Consider the following 16,982-nt stretch of genomic DNA (forward strand, 5'->3'; position numbering starts at 1 on the left):
TGGTCTCCTGTGCAGGCCCCGTGTTTCCTAGAAGTCTGATTCATAGGATCATAGTTATAGAATCACAGAATGAGTTTGGCTGGAAGGGACCTTAAAGCCCATTCAGTTCCAACCCCCTGCTATGGGCAGGGTGGCTACCCACCAGATCAGATTGCCAGGGCCCCATCCAACCTCCAAATTCAGCAACAACTCTTTCTCCACGTCTTTGCACCAAAGAAGAAGTGAGGCAAACATATGTAAAATGACACACTTTTTATTAAAAGTTACATTCAGCATCAATGGACATGTTTACTTAAGATTTTAAGTGTCAAGGAGCTTACGATCACAAATCCCTCTGAGGCGTTAAAAGCTCTTAGATGTTCTAACTTCTTTGCAATCATTTCATAGAAATAGGATACGCAAGTGATGATGCTTGCCTAAGAGGATACCCCTGCTGCACTAAACAAAGATATACATATAAATATATGTATAAAACAATGAATTTTTCCCTTGTTATAAACTCTCTGATGGGGGGTATTTCATGATCCTTAAGTCTTGAGCTCTGACCCTGCAATTGCTATTCATGAAGAAGCTTCCTGTTTAGGTACAGGTTGCTCACATGGATGAGAGCTGCAGGACAGGCATAAGCTTTTGGCAGAATCAGCAAGAACATCAAAATGCTCAGTGAAATGTATTTACCATCTGTGCAAGCACCATCACTCGCATCACTTAGAGAGGTCTCTCTCTGAAGCTACAAAGAGAGGACAGGCACTGTGGCATAGGCTAATTGGCATCTATTAGTTTCTAGTTTTTGAAGGGTTTGCTCCTCCTCACACTCTGGAACTGGGGGATGTTTTGGTCACAGTGCAGGGCAGAGCATTGCTCATATGCCACTGTAGGCATGAGCTCAGGGCACAGGCGTGTTGAGTTGCAGCTCAAACAGCACAAACCTCCTGTGATGCACAGTGGTTCAGCTGCTTTTTTGAGCATAAACAGCAGAAGTGTCAACCGCGTCCAGCTGTAGCCAAACCCCAGTAAGTAGCAGATAATTCATCTTTGTTCCCATCAACCGTGCTCTACACCTACAACATCGGCACATGTGTGTGGGGATGAAGAAAATGACTACTGAAACACAGGCTGTGACAAACAGATGAACTGCACAAACTAATTTGAATCAATACGGCTGCCGGGTCTGATTCTCCACAACCTCACCACTGAGTTGACGTTTGCGCACAACTCCTTTGGCTTGGTGCTTTACAATAGGCCCAGTCAGAGAGGCCGGCCTGGCCTTACTTTACACGGGAGTTAGTTACTGCACAGCATGTGGCTGATGCAAGCTCCCAGAATAAAGTCACTGTAAGCCACTCAGTGCTGGACTCTAATTGCTATATGGAGCCCATCCCCACAGACAGACAGACAGACAGACAGCCTCACTGAGGGGTTTCATCAGCCCAGCCCAGCTGCAGCAGAAGCAAGGCCTCAGTCACATGAAGGCACACTCCGTGATTTATTCCTAAAAGATCACAGTTGTCCACTGAAGACAACTGCACTTCTGTATTCTGCTCTGAGCTCTCCTCTTGCACAGCTGGTTGGGAAGCAACAAGGTGACAGAGGAGCTGTCGAGGGTTTAGTTTCTCACTCTCCACTTTTTCTGCCCCAGTCCCGGTTGTGATAACCACCACCTGGTCCTCATCTCAAAACATGAGGGCAGAGTGCTGGCTGGATCATAGTTTCTGGGACCCAACAGAAGCCAGAGTGAAATGTGCTGGCAGTAGAAGGATCAGACCCTAGAGTACATTATTTTTATCCCATTCACCTCATGGACACAAAAAAAGAGAGAGGTTCCAAGAACAGCCTTGGATTTGGGATGAAGGGAGGGAAATGCTCCTCCCTTCCTTTTATTCTGGGTCTGCTGGTTTGAATTGTGTCTTAATAACAAGACAGTATTTTTTCAGGGAGATACTAAAAATGCTGGAGTCAACAGTATTTCCACCCTTGATTAAAACGGCTCTGTAACAAAATGGAAATGTTACAGGGGGAAATTATTGCAAAAATATTTTAGTTTATAAAGTGACTCCACTTTAATGGAGACGTTTTCCAATACAACCAAGGACAGCTAGGGATCCAAAATCCTCTGAAGATGAAAGTGAACTGGGACCACAGCTCCCATTTGTGTTCTGAAAATCTTCATCTAAAAGCCTGCTGGGCTCTGCGGATACCCAGTAACTTCTCTTCTAAAACCATCTCAGGAAATTGAGAATACATCAGAGACCTGTACAGGCTGCTGCCTTTCCTAGAGCCTAGCTCTGGAAGAAAGCTCCTCCAGCATCACTGCTGTGCTCCAACCAATCCTGTGCTCCTCTGGCAGCATTGCTGTGCCCCATCACCTGTGCTTGTCCTGCAAGCCCCTTCAGCGAGGAAGGGCTGGCAGAGGAAGGTTAAGCCCATACTCCTCTAGTCAGAAGAACACTGGCAGAATACGGCGCTTATTTACAGAGATCATCTCTCACTGATTGTGTGTTTGTGAAAGGTAATGACACCATTACAGCTCCATATAGAAAGGCATTTTTAAGCTTCAAAAAATAAAAATAAAAAATACACACATGCACACTTCAAACTACAGATCTCATGTTTTTCCTGAATCCTCCATTGGAATTTGAATTTTAAGCACAGTTTAACTCCTCGGTATGGGAAGTCTCACGGCCACATTAATCGAGAACATGTGAATCCAGGAGAAAGAAATCACTTCCAGTTATGTTGTCAGTGTTATGTGCATAACATTCCCACAGCTGTAGATCCATTGTGCTCCATGTTATAAATAAGAAATTGCATGGTGACAGCTAAAATTCAAAAGCGTTAATGTTTCTCTTTGCAACTTTTTTTTTTCTTTTTTCTTCCTTTTTTGTTCCAGTCTTTTGAGGTTTCTCCCCTTTCCCTCCTCATAGAAGTTACTTGAAGCAACAATATTGCTTACCCAACTGACACATTTACCGTAATTAAAAAATAGTAGATGCCAAGCAAAAATGACTAACGTTGCTATCTGACAAATAAGACAAGGAGCGGCTTCTATTGATTCTGAACCAGGCTGTATTGCATTTGTGCTAATATACATTTCTCCTGCCTTGATTTTGTTGGTACTTTACGGAGAAAGCTGAAGGCAGCACAAAGGACGCATCCGGGCACTGCCCTTATTCCTTCACAGGCAGCAGCTGCTGCTAAAGCCACTGAATTGCAGAGCACAAATGCAGCGAGTTGGGCCCCCTGAATGAATACAAATGGACTGCCTTGTATCACTTGCGTTCTAGGTCCCTTTCAACCATGAAAAACAGCTACAAATTGTTCCCAGAGCTAAACCACTTAACATCTTGGCACTTGGTTGTTTTTAACTTCGTAACAATAGGCACTGTTCACTCCTCTCAATCTCAGTTTTTTATTCAGTAATAAAGCAGGAATACTGATGAAAGGCCAGTCACGGCTTCTCCCCATGGTATCAGGGTGGTGGCATGTGATGATTCACATGGGGTGTGTTTGATCCAAGAAAGCCCAGCCTCTGCTTATTCTTCCTTTGTTCTGTCATCTAAGGTGGAAAGGCAGAAAGAGACGAGATTTATTTTTTTGCTTTTCACTATTATTTAGCAGTCACAGAACAAGATACATATAAGCAAAACAACAGGGAGTGGAATTCTATTCTTCAGTGTTAAAAATTACAAGTAAGAGTTGCCTTTGAAGTGGGAAATCTGTCTCATGCAAACTACGGACATTTGATTCTCATTTCTGCATGATTCTTCTTCAGTGGCAGGTTTTGCAGTGCATCCTTTGCCCTGCTATCGTGTTGTGCAGCCCTGCAGAGGGTCAGCATCTGCACCGGGTGCTGTACAATGACAGAATTAAAGGGTGGTCCCAGCCCCAAAGAATTTAAATTCGAGCCAGCAGAAGGCAAGGTCAGTCAGGGGGAGATGAAAAACCATCCGGGGCAGTGTAGATAATTGCAGTAAGCAATGGGAGCAGCACATCCAGCCTAAACCTCTGTCAAGTTTTTCACAGGAAGAAAGAGTTGTAAGGAAGGATTTGAAGGGGGATGATAGGATAATGGCTGATACCACTAGAAGGGCATTCCATACAGAAAACAGAACACTGTCTTTTAAGACTGTAATGAACAAACCTAAGGTGATGGGCATCTTAGGTTACAAGGGAGCTGAGCTGGTCTTGTGGTCCTGAAGTGAGGAGGAGGTGAGGCAGAAGCAGGACTGGGAGAGAGGCGGTACCAGGTGCCCATATGCCAGGGGAGAGGAGCTGAGAGGCACAAGGTGACACAGGCAGAGCGACAGGCTCAGGCAATTGTTTTCAGCACAGTGCTGCTGGTATTCTCAGTGAGGGAAACTCCTGTGTGTCAGATTGAGAAAGCTTTTCTGCTGATTCCCATGAGTAGGCAGCTATGTCTGACGCTGTCTTGGCCCTGCTGCCAGGCTGTGCAGTGCCTGCCTGTGCAAAGACCACCTCTGTCCTCACACACCCACAGGGGGATTTCGTAACTCACTCCCCTTACCCATTCTCTGCCTCTGCTAACAGGATACAATTACATTGCAAACCCCTATCACTGCATCTACTCAGAAAGCTTACTGGAAGAAAGACGAAACCTTTATCAGACAAAAGTCTCTTTTGTTACACTGTCCTGACAGTGACCCGAGGGGAGCGAGTGTGCCCACTGCACATGTTCAGGTTGCGGCCGGGGTAGTGCACCCACCTGCTCCTTCAGCTCAGCCAGCTGGCTGGAGAGCTGCTTCACAAGGCTCATGGTTGACTCCAGCCTCTCCTGCAGGTTCCTGATTTCGTTTTGCTCACTGTCGCCTTCATTGCTGACCAGAGACATGGCTCTCATCCGAGGGAACCAGTCCAAATTCTTCTCCTACACAGGTATCAGAAAAACAGCAAAGTTAGTGGGAGGTTTCTGCAATGCTACTATTTGAGACCAGAGAATGTAGACTCAGGTTCTTCTCAGTAGATGACACACGGCAAGTGAGTTTCACAGTCACTGCATGGAGCAGACATTTTACACAGGCCTTTCTCTGTCTACACAGAAAGCATCAAGTGCTTTTCATCTGCAGCCCTGGCATGAAGAGACACAAACAAGGAGGCCTCTCTAGGACCTCACATGCTCCCGGGCTTTGCTTTGAAGCACTCACTGGGACAAATTCACTGCTGTCCCCTCAGCTGTCAGGCCTCTGCCTGTTTCACTGTCCCTGAAGGAGTGCCAGCAAATCATCAGGTAGACAAGGCAAGCCACAGCCACTGCCAGGCTGGCCTGCAGCATGCCTTCAGCAATAGTAATGGTCTCGGGGCCAGTTCAGCTGCCCACACTGGAAGACCTGGGATCCCAGGAACGGCTTGGGCTTCAGCATGCTGTTCAGACCGTGTATCTCAGCACAGCCCCATGGCGAAGGGCTGACTGGCGAAGGACTGGGCCCTGCGAGGATATTCACGTTCTCAGGCTATGAATCTGGATGTAACAGAAGTGCTGCAGATAGCTGATACAAATTGGGAATGTGGTGCAGCAGCATGAGGCTCAATCTCCTCCCTTACCCAGGGGCACAGATATTTGTGTGTAACCTATAACAGGCTGGAGGGTGCGAGACTGGGAGTAGTGCCAACCATGTGGCAAGCAATGCGATTTGCCCTAATGTATGAGACAAAGGAAGTAGGTCCTGCATCCAGTGATGCATGACATCAACACACCTCTGCCTTCCACCCTGGGGGAGTTGGAGGATGTGGTTAATCATACATACGGTGTTTTGCAACAGGCCTCCACAGACATGTGCCCTTGATAACTTTAAAACAGAAACAGCATGAGCTGGAGCGTGTTTCTTCCAGTCCCCTGCATGACTGAGTGCACTTCCAGTAAGTTTTCAGATGACACTAAGTTTGGAGGAAATGTTGATATGCTTGAGGGTAGCAAGGCCCTGCAGAGGGATCTGGATAAGCTGGACTGATGGGCTGAGGCCAACTGCATGAGAATCAAGAAGACCAAATGCGCGGTCCTACACTTCAGTCACAACAACCTCATGCATCCCTGCAGGCTTGGGGCAGAGTGGCTGAAAAGCTGCACAGAGGAAAAGGATCTGAGGGTGTTAGTTGACCACCGGCTGACCAAGAGTCAGCAGTGTGCCCAAGTGGCCAAAAAGGCCAATGGCATCCTGGCTTATATCAGAAATAGTGCAGTTTGCGGGATTAGGGAGGTGACCATCCCTCTGTACTTGGCACTGGTGAGGCTGCATCTTGATTTCCACATTCAGTTTTGGGCTGCTCCCTACAAGACATAGAGGACCTGAAGCATGTCCAGAGAAGGGTAATGAAACTGGTGAGAGGTCTGGAGCACAGATCTTATGGGGAATGACTGATCATGATCCTAAAGGTCTTTTCCAACCTTAATGCTTCTATGATTCTATGATGGATGGCTCTGAACAAATATCACTATTTCCCTCCATCTCCCCAAAACAGGAGTACTTTCTGGAATTCCACCTGCAAGACTTCTGGCAGCCAACAGCTGTGTTACTTATGTAGTCTGGACTCAATACCTGGTACAGTCTCAGGTGCATCACCCATACTGCAGTTTCAGAGTTTGTCTTTCAGCTTCTTTGTTTGCAAACAAAAATACAGAAGTCAGAGCTGGTTCTGCATTATTTGTAGCTGAGCATCCAGTGGCGGCCTTATGTGAGCAGATCCACATGGGCTGGCTTGTGTCTATGAGTTTATGAACCCGTGAATACAATTTTATTGTGCTTCCAGAGGAGATGACTACTTTCAGTTATGTCATGCTCTACCCTGACCATCAGGCCCTCTGACAGGAACATGTTTTGAAACCACCAAACTAACTCAGAAAGCTGCCATGAGACTGGAAGCACTTATGGTGTTTATATTTTTCCATAACTTGGGTTAGCCCTATCCCCTGCTACCCTGTACAAGACTAAATGCAAAGCCACAAGAGTGCTGGGTTGTTTCCTTCTTTTTAACTCAACACTTCTAATGAGTTTTTGTCCTACTGTGCAACCTCGGGTGCTGTCACTGCAATGACAGGATGCCCAGGGAAGGAGACGGTGTGCCCTTTGCTGTGTTCTGCAGCCCACAGCTCGGTCAGCCGTGTGCACTGGCGGAATGAAGCCTTTCCTCTCTGCCCACTTCTTCGAGCCTCGTGATCTCATTATGACAATTTACTGTGGTTACGCATGATGCCATTTTCAATGGGTCATAACTCATTCAAATCAAAACCTGTTTTCACCAGCTCTGCTGGTGGAGATCACGTGCCCCCCTCCCTGCTGGATATCCCCACAGACACATGCAGCTGTAGGCTCCAATTTCGGCTGCAACCAGGTACGCTTACAAGACCTGCATTCATTTTCCACAAGCACGCTCTGATATTTATTTTAAATTTATTTTGGCTAGGATCTAGCAGAGCATTTATCACGTGCCTAGTGTTAAGCACAGGTGTAGTCATCTATACTAAGCTTAGTTTGTGCACAGCACTTCTCTGGCTCAATGCTTTTTTTTTTTTTTTTTTTTGCTTGCAAAATGTTTGCCATTATAGTCACAGAAAGTGAATTCAAAGGAGCTACAGCGAACAGAGCTGCAGTTGTATCCCAATATTTCCTGGAAAGCTCTGCTGTCTGCACCCATCATAGCTTCTCTTGCTTGACACACCTGGATGTACCCGCCTCAAGGACACGTTGCCACAGGAGCCAACTGAGGGCTGGGAGCACCTCTTGGAAAGGCTCACTGCAATGCTGAAGCTTCCAACGCCAGGCTGCAGAGGGAAAGCAATCTGAGACTCCATCACTGCGGTTCTCATGTTTGCTGAGCACAGCTGCCAGGACTGTGAAATGCACTTTGCTAGTTTTGTTTTCCATCTGCCACTCCCTCGCTTCTCCAGGACGTGAGACAGAGACTGCCAGCTGCCTGGGAAGGGCTTTGCAGGTTGACCCTCTGCTGCACTGAGGCATCCGGAGCAACACAACATGCACCCATGTGGCTGCGAGGCAGCCCAGTGCAGTCAGCCTGCCCCAAGGCTCCCAGCATCAGCTGCTGCTCCCTCCTCTGCACAAGGTAAAACCTTCTGGGGAGAGAGGTGACCAGAAGTGGTGAGGAGAGGGACAAGGCACATAGCACCTCACTGCTGTCATGCAATGCACAGCTGTTTGGCTGGGACAGCTCTGCACCATGGGCCAGCCCATCTTGGCCATCACAACCCCAGAGTCATAGAGCTCCATCACTCACATCCACATGTACCCAACTCTGCTTCCCAGCACTGGAGTGATAATCAGTCCCAAGGAAGAAACCTGGCTGTGGTTATGTAACAGACCCAGAGAATCTAGGCATTATTTTGCCAGAAGGTTGTAAAGGATCAAGCAAGGGCTTAAGCCAAGTTCTAAGAGAAACTGATGGGACTGCTTGTGTGGAAGATCTCATCAGAAGAAGCAACTGACTTTTGTAACCAGGTCAAACAGCTGACTGCAAGGCTCTCACTTTGTAGTGCCAAGTGCTATGATGGGTACTGGCAGGACTTTGCTTCTTGGTTCTTGACAGCACGCACATGCAGAAACGCAGTCCAGCTGTGTGATTATGTCACACAAAATGCCAGCCAACCTGTCTTTAAGTTAAAAATATTTATCTGGCCTTCATCAATAGTCCCATTGTAACATACGTGCTAGTTATATTCCCTTGCTGAATGGCATGCACTTGCCAGTCAATACCATCTTTTTTTCCCCCAAGTATTGTGAACTGCAAAACTCTAATAATATTAAAGGGCAGCATGAAAATGAGCTCCGTTGCACAGCCCTGTTTGCTGAGTCTGTACCTAAAGCAATTTGCAATTGCCTCTGGGGACGAAACCTTTCAATCACAAACCTGTGAAGTTCCACAAGACAAATCAGAAAAGGTTCTTCTGCAGAATGTTTTAGTGAACTGGAAGTGTTCACGGGGGGACAGGCACTCTGTGACTGCTCAGCTGCAGGAAAGCTATTTTTACTTCAAGGTAATTGCTTGCCAATTAACTTGAGGTAGTTAACATGTTTGTACAACACAAAACATTTGTTCTGGGACTTAAAACGTTTATGGGCTCAGTCCAGGGTTCACCTTGACCAGCTCACACATGTTAAAGCTGCAATGTGCCTCGGCCATGCTGCAGGTGCTGCTTCCCTGGCCGCTGTGGGGATGGGACCTGGGAGTGTGTCATCTGCCATGCCTTAGCCATTCTTCTTAGAAATCCAGCTGTATTCCCAGGGTTTGGGCAGACATTTTGAGCCAACAACCTACATGAACGAGGCGGGCTGTTGGTAGAGAACAAGGCAATCCTCTGCCAGCAGCTGTCACAGCCTATAAGCAGCAACCAGGTTAGTGCAAGGTGACATAGCTCAAGCAACAAACGGGCGCACAGAGGTTGAGCTATGTGGACGCAGCACTCTAAAACAAAGCAGACACAAAATGAATGGCTAAAACGTACAGAAACCTTTCTAAACAGCTGGGGCTGAGTGTGGTGTGTTGTTACTGTTACTTCAGTCTTGCATCAGACAGCAGCTATCCTCAGCCCAACCGCAGCAGCCCACCTACAGATCACAGGACCTACTCGCTGCACCCTCCCTCCTCGAGCATGATGTGCGCCTCGCAGAATTCACTGTTAAGCATACGTCTGTGTCTAGGGCAGAGAGTCAGCCAGACAGGAAGGCTGCAGGGACAGAAGGGAGCCGCAGCCTCCTCTCTGCCAGCTCAGCTGGACGGAAAAAAATAAAAGGGCAGGTGGGGCTAGCCAAAAGGCTGCGGGCCAAAGAGACTGCACACGAGCAGAGCAGACATTTCGTGCAGTGATCCAGCATGCTCGCTCCCGCCTGCCTCCCTGGCAGCAAATCCCCCTGGCAGGACCCCAGCAGCAGCGAGGCCCGGGAGGGCACGCGCTTCCCCGTGAGGTCCCTTGCATGTGCACAGTGCCAGGTGCCGATGGCAGGGCACACGCTGAGCAGTCACAGGACTTAGGGGATTTGCTCCTTGCATTTGCTGAGAAACCTCAGAGCCTTCTTCTCCGAGAGGAATGCTCAGAGCGAGAGCCCGCGTTTGCCTCCAAGCGACTTTCTCCTTTCTTCCTGCAGGCTGTCCAGGACAGGGCAGAGCTAAGGGCTGAGTACTCCCTTCACTCAAACACGTCCATTTTTCTGATTCCGATAGCTCTGTCTGAGCTTGGAGGGAGGAAAGAGTGAAAAAATTTGTTTGTAGTTTCTGTGCTTTGTAAAAAATCTTTCTCGAGCCGTCCCTGTCCTGTTGGCATGGCCAACTGGCTTCAATTGAACTCTCACGCTGAGCTGAATCCATGTCTTCAGAGTAATTGGCAGGGGATGCTCCTTCAGGAGGTGCCGGTTTCACAGGCAGCAGAGAGATGGATCAGCTGCAACCAGCGGGAGAGGCTGGGCTGAGCCTTTTAAAAAACAGATTACTAGATAACAATGAGAGAAAATAGGTCAAAGAGTAGGACAAGGGGGGATGAGGTAGAGGAGCAAAGGCAGCCTAATGCAGACTTTTTGCCAGTGCCATCCCCACAGGCTCAGTCAGAGGCCAACGCTGCTGCCAGCTATACAGAGCTTTCATTTCCTTAGCAGGCACTGCCCAGTGTGGCGACGCTCAGCCCTTTCTACCCTGTGACCCATTGTTGCAACACCAAAACAAGCAGTTTGGGGACTTCCCTCCCACCTACTCAAAAAGGAGAGGAGCTATGACTGCTCGGTGACCTCCCAGCTGCCCCCGCCTTTCCCAGCCCACCACTCCCATGTCCGGCACAAGCCACTCACTCCTTGGTGACTCAGTGCTGGCGTGTGCTGGATAGGAACTGTGATGGCAGCCTGGAAAAGCCTCCTACAGCTTTAGAGAGATGAGAAGTGCATCTGGGGGTGGTAAGGCCCAATTTGGGGACATCCAAGGCAGCCACTGCTTGTCACACAGTAGCCTCCATGTCCAGCGAGTGCCACCACTCAGCCCCTCTGACTCTGTTGTGCCCTAAGACTTGTGTTTCCACGTGAATACTAATAAACTGCAGATGTTATTGCTCATGTCCTTTCAGATACAAGAACCAGCAGGGCCATTCACTCCTCTTTCCTGAGCCAGCACCTTGAAAAAATACTCTAGCTCCAGGTACAGAGAGGTCTATTTACTAAAAAATGATTCTGCGTGTCTGAGGTGTAAATAAGTCCATCCATTTCTTTCCTAGATTAGCTGCCCATGTAAGCAGAGAGTGATCGGTCCAAGCTACCTTCTGAAAGCTGGTTTTTTTTCTGCCTGGGGATGCAGTCTGATCATAAAAGTCTGCATCGATGTAGCTCCTACAGCCACCTTTAAAAAGGGATTTTGAAGATTTAAACTATCTTGTGCTTTAGATGACATGGGGCAATAACCACTTCGTGATTTAATCACAGACAATAATAATTTGGTTCAGTGCATGATTCAGCTAATCCACAATTTGATAAACGTTCATCCCAAACTACAAATCCAAATAGCTTTCTGCAAATCCTGTTTGACACTTTAATGTTAAGACTGTATTTGATAAGCAATCTGTGCTGTACAAGAATATAGGGCGGGAAATTAGGAATTGTTATGCAGCCATATGCAACCGCAACAGCGATTCGAGGAAAATAAAAATAAACCTTGGCAATTACAGATAAATCTTTATGCAACGAGAAAATTAATATATCTGACTGGGCCTATACTTGATTGATATATTCTACAACTTCCACGGTGCTCTAGAAAATATAGAAATCTGTTTCCCACTAAAAGAAGGTTGGAAGTGTAACACAGCCTCACAGTCTGCTTTAGCAGCACCATTGGTGCACTTAGTTTCATTTTAATTTGACTGAATGTTTTTGAGGGCTGCAACAGAATCTATCACCTTAATTCTGCATAACCGTGAGCTCTGATATCTAGGCCAGTCACTCATGAATGTCTTGCAGGGCTTCATTATTGGTGTTCCAGTTTGTGAAATCCCCCAAAAAGCTACGGGGAGGAATGATAATAAATCTCAAACCTTTTGTGTTGTGTGTGGCAGTTTTGGTAGTTAGCTTGAGAGTCTAAAGGAGGACCTTGCTTCTCCAGGGAAGAACCCTCCACTGTTCCTGCTCAGAGAACACACAGGTCTGGCATTTAGCTCCAGGAGATGAAAACAATCACAAAAATATATTTTCACAGTTCAGCCCATAAGTTTGAACATGATCTAGCACCACTTCTGTGGACAAGCCCATACGTAAGTGCTAAGCACAAGAAGCAGCAGTGTGCCCTAAGCGTGAAAAAGGCCAAGCACACCCCAGGCTGCATTAGCCAGAGTGCAGCCAGCACATGGAGAGAAGCAATTCTTGTCTTCCCACTGGCATGTGTCAGGCTGTATCTGGGATACAGACATGGAAGCACCATGTCTGACAGACAGTGACAAACTGGAGCATTTGGTTTAGGTAGGTTCTGATCACCATGCATATGGACATGGCCCTGAGCGATCTGCTTCATCTGGGCTTGCTCTGAGCAGGTGTTGAACTGGGGGGGTCTCTGGAGGTGGCTCCCAGCTTGAATTATTCTGCAGTCTCATGCTGTGATATGCATAGTGACTATTTTCCTGCCTTGAGGGAGGAGGGCCTGAGCTTCTACCTCAGCCCAGCACCGCTCTCTGAAGCTTCGCTGCCTTCCCATGTTTTCCTCTGCCTGTGGCAAGTGTCCATTTCTCAGCTGTTGCTTTCTGATGCTGCCTCAGTCATTCTCTGCCACCTTATCTCTATCGTAACTCTGAGAATTGATATTCTCCTCTGCAAATCCTCAAGAATCCCAGCACTACCATCACAAGCTAGGATTTCGTTCTTTGTATTTGTGCCCTTAAAATAGATGTAATTATAGATTTGTGCAAAATATGAATTTACTTTTCCACATTCCTATGTTTTCATGTTGTTAGTGGTTACAGGACAAGCTTTAGGAAGAACACTTCAGATTATTCATTTAAAATAATTAAGTTATTTCTGATATAATCCCTGGATCTTGTGCATAAAGAAACAACATCTGGTACAGAGATTAGAAAATAAATGTTCTTGGCTTTTTTTTTCCTTTTGTTAAACAGATGTTGTTGATACAAAACACAGAGCTGTAAATCATAGCTTGCATGTGGACACAGACTGTCACTACTGAGCAGAAATTTACTGTGGCTAGATAGAGATTTGAAACAGCAATGAATCACTGGCTTGCTAACTTTATTCACGTGGATATGGTTTCAATATTCTGACATTAAGTGCACATGTCCTTAAAAAAAGAACCTTTTAATGGCAACATGAGAGGCTCTGTTTTAGTTCCAGCTGTCTCTGTAGGGGAAGAACAGCGTAAAGCAATGGCCGTATGGCCATCCTCACACAGAGGCACCTGGCTGCTCTCCATCTCCTCCACAGCTCACTGCGATCGAGCTGCACAGGCATCCTGCTGCTGGGTGGCACCTTGCCTGGCACACTGCATGGGGCACCCAGTGACAGGAGAGGGCCTGAGCTGCCCACAAACTCCACTGCTGCTGCCAATGTGCCTCCAGCCCCAGCTTTGCTCTCCCTCTCATTTCCCAACTGTTCCCAATATCGTTCCAGCAAATTCACAGCTTGTTTGTTGTGCTGGCTCACGTGTAGCTGAATGGCTGTGTCTTCCAATGATAGTTCTGTTGACTGCACTTAAAGTGAACAGAATTCAGGTGCTTATCCAGCCCCACATCATTTGTACACACGCACCACCAGCCAGCCTGAAGTCTATCTCACTAAAGTCTCCATTCTTCTGATCCTCTTTTAGTATTGATTTCCTTTTGCAAGACATGCTGGCGGGAGACTCCAGGCACTAACTTCAGACACAAGCCCGTGCCCCTAATACCACTGCAGTGTAAACATACCCTACAGTACCACATCACTGCGAGGGACAGGCTGGTTGTCTGCTCCTTATATACACACCTGCTGTTCAGCCGATGAGGACAGCATACACTTTGACCTGTTTTTGGCAATGGAAGAGCTGGTTTGATACAGTGGATCAGGGTCTAACCCCCTTGTTAATCTCCCAGCCATGACCTTTAGCTCGTATCTTTTGTAGCATGGGATTCAGGAGTGTTCTTGTTGAAATGTATGCATTTTTTGACATTTAGATTTAATTCTCTGGCCCTGTCACCTTGCTTTTTGCAAGTACTGTCCGTTTTCTAGCTTTAGCTTCAATTTGGCGTAACAGAATCTTTGGGAAATACAAAGACTCAGCTGGAGACTCATTTTTCAGAGGCTCAGGACTTGACCTTGTTCTCAGCTTCGCACAGGCATAGCTTCACCGATCGCGGTGCGATTGTTCTGGTTCAGGATACTCCCTGAATCCTGATCTGAATGGTCTGCTCTGGGCCCATTCTGCCTCTCATGTATTCTGCACATGGTGCAATATGAAAGGACAACTTACAGCACATTTTCTTTTAAAATTAATTAGAATTATTACCTGTCCCTAATGGGCTATAGGGAACAACTGTCCTTTTAAACAAGGATGTGACCGCTCACATACCACGCATTTGTACAAATGCACACAGTCGAGCATCAGTCAGAGAAGAAAGAGCTCCAGGTTTCTCTTTGAAGTGTCTCCTGACAAAACACCACGGGGCCACAGCTGCCTTTCAGCCATATGGGCCCGAGCACCACCAACAAGCTCTCTAAGCTGTCTGCAGACCACTCACTGTGTTCAACTGCTTCCACATTCCTCTCCTCTGTGAGCCCATCTCCTCACCTAAGCATGCAGCAAGAGGCCTCTGAGAGGCTCTGCTCATGGCTGCACCCCACCAGGCCCCACAAACCCCACTGGGAAGCCACTGAGGAAGAGGTGGAAAACAGCAAAGCTGGGCCTGCAAAGTGGGATGTCTGCTCACATAGGTTCATGGCTACTGCACACTGTTTTCAGAGGCTGCAGGCACAGATCGATAAAGGAAAAAATGTCTTGCTACAATGTGAACCTCTAGCTGCCTGTACTGCATTTACATTTAGCTCTCTTGTTCTCATTGCTAGGAAAATATTGAAACAGATCCTCTGTGCAGATCTGCTTTTTCCTGTTTTTTTTTTTTTTTCTTTCTTCCTTTTAATAGTTTTTTATAGTGTTTTTTTTTCAGCCCAGCATTTAAATATGGTTTGTTCTGTTCAATTAAAATGCATTTTCTGTGGAGAACAAGCAGATGATCAGTTTCACAACCCCAGAGTTACAATTTTCCTTCGGCAGCACCCGGCAAAATGAAAAACAGAGACAAAACATTTTAATCACATGTGTATAAAATACACAGTGTTCATTAAACATGATTTAAGCTCGCCTGTTTGTTTTGGAGACTCTTTAAGGCTACTACTACCCCAAACCCACAGAACTGTAATGTGATTCCTGATCTATTGAATTTTGTAGGATGGCTGTAGTGGGTTCCATTATATATAAATTGGATGCAGCCAATTTACAATCTCCAATACACACTTTTATCTCAAAATGCCCTGTGAGGCAATTGTGTAAAGTACTTTATCAGGGATTGTTGTTGGTAATATTGCAAGATTTCATGATGTAAAAAATACATCAATGTCATTTAAATTGAACAAAATGGTTCCTGGTTTGCTTTTTTTTTTTTTTTTTTTTCTGCATAGCACTTTTAACCACCTTCTCAATAAATTTGTTCAATAAATACTGTATGAAACAAACATTTTGCACATTGTCCCACAGATACAATTTGCCAACCTGATTGATTTCTTTCTCTATAACTAATCTGATTCCTTTAGGCTATATATCTTCTCTTTTATTAAAGATGATGCAATCTTTTTGCTTTTTATCATACGCACAACCCCAGAACTAAAAAGAGAGAAGATTCTAGGAACAAGACTTGAAAATCCCGATACAAATCTCATAAAACAGATCCCAGAAGATAAGTGGCACAATGAAACCAAAGTTATACAAATTCAGAAACTTATCCATACGGAGCAATACACACCTGCACATTTTTCTTCCCACAACAGATACAGAAAACAAGCAACTTCATCATGTCCATGACACCTTGTAAAATGCTACTAGTGCATGCAGTCCTCGCAGCTTTGTCTTTCAACTGTGAGAACTCAGAAGCAGTACTATATTACATCTTTCCTCTGATTTACTTTTTGCAGAATTTCATCCCAGTGACTTCAGTTTAACTTTTAAATGATGTCCTTCGTAAGACAACTGCCTCAGACTCATCTCCCTGTTCTTTTACTGATTGCTTTTCTGTCTTTGGGAAACCCACAGTCCTTTTCCTCAGCATCTGCAGCTATCTGTCTTAGCTGTGGACAATTTTGGAGTGTCTTCCTCATTCAAGAAGCCAGAAGCTTAGTAATGCTGTAATACAAAGAACAATAATCGTTTTCAAATGTTGCAATAATATTCTCAAGTAACGCTGAAGACTTCCTGTGTTTGTTGCTTCTCTTAGAGTGCAAAATCAAATGAATTTAGTTTATACGCTTTGGGATCTGAATGTGACATTGTCCCTTTGGGAATGAACTTATTATCAGTATCTACGGCTCCAGTTAAGGTTCAGGTCTCATTGGGCAAAGCCATGTACTTCCATTCCTGAGAGAATTGAGCCTCTGCTTCTGCCAGGCTTTCAAGCACAAGTAGGTGCCTATCCAATGCCTTGGACAGCCTTTCCATCATTTGAAATCACAGAATAAAGGTCTGCCCACACACAGATCCATCTCAACCACATGCTTCTTAACAAAGGGATAAAAGGTGGTTTTTGCAAGCTGCCTGGAAAGTTAACAGCTCCAGCCTCTGGCAGGTTGAGGCGGGAGTGGATTCCAGCAGGGAACCGCAGCCTGCGTCCTGCCAGCAGTGCTGCTCAGCTCCAGGGTGCTCCAGCTGGATCACCTCCCCTCGATGTTCGTGGGGATGTGCAAGTTTCAAGGAACACTGCCTCGTGTCCAGACCCCTCCTTGAGACATTAAGGCCAGCAGCAA

General features: G+C 46.2%; 1 protein-coding gene across 6 annotated transcripts in view; it reads right to left on the bottom strand.

The window, feature by feature from the left end:
• Positions 1-237: 237 nt before the first annotated feature.
• ITPR2 (inositol 1,4,5-trisphosphate receptor type 2) overlaps positions 238-16,982 on the bottom strand; it is a 263,254-nt gene continuing 246,509 nt past the window's right edge. For all 6 annotated transcript variants that reach the window (XM_090146695.1, XM_031597173.2, XM_090146688.1 and 3 more), the window contains 2 exons: positions 4,724-4,885; positions 238-3,556 (listed from right to left, as the gene is read on the bottom strand). In XM_090146695.1, the coding sequence (XP_090002821.1) occupies positions 3,470-3,556; positions 4,724-4,885 (249 nt within the window). In that variant the 3' untranslated portion in view covers positions 238-3,469. The remainder of the gene's footprint in view (positions 3,557-4,723; positions 4,886-16,982) is intronic.

This window comes from Phasianus colchicus, chromosome 1 (genome assembly GCF_987193195.1).
Source record: "Phasianus colchicus chromosome 1, bPhaCol1.hap1.1, whole genome shotgun sequence".
Taxonomy (NCBI): domain Eukaryota; kingdom Metazoa; phylum Chordata; class Aves; order Galliformes; family Phasianidae; genus Phasianus; species Phasianus colchicus.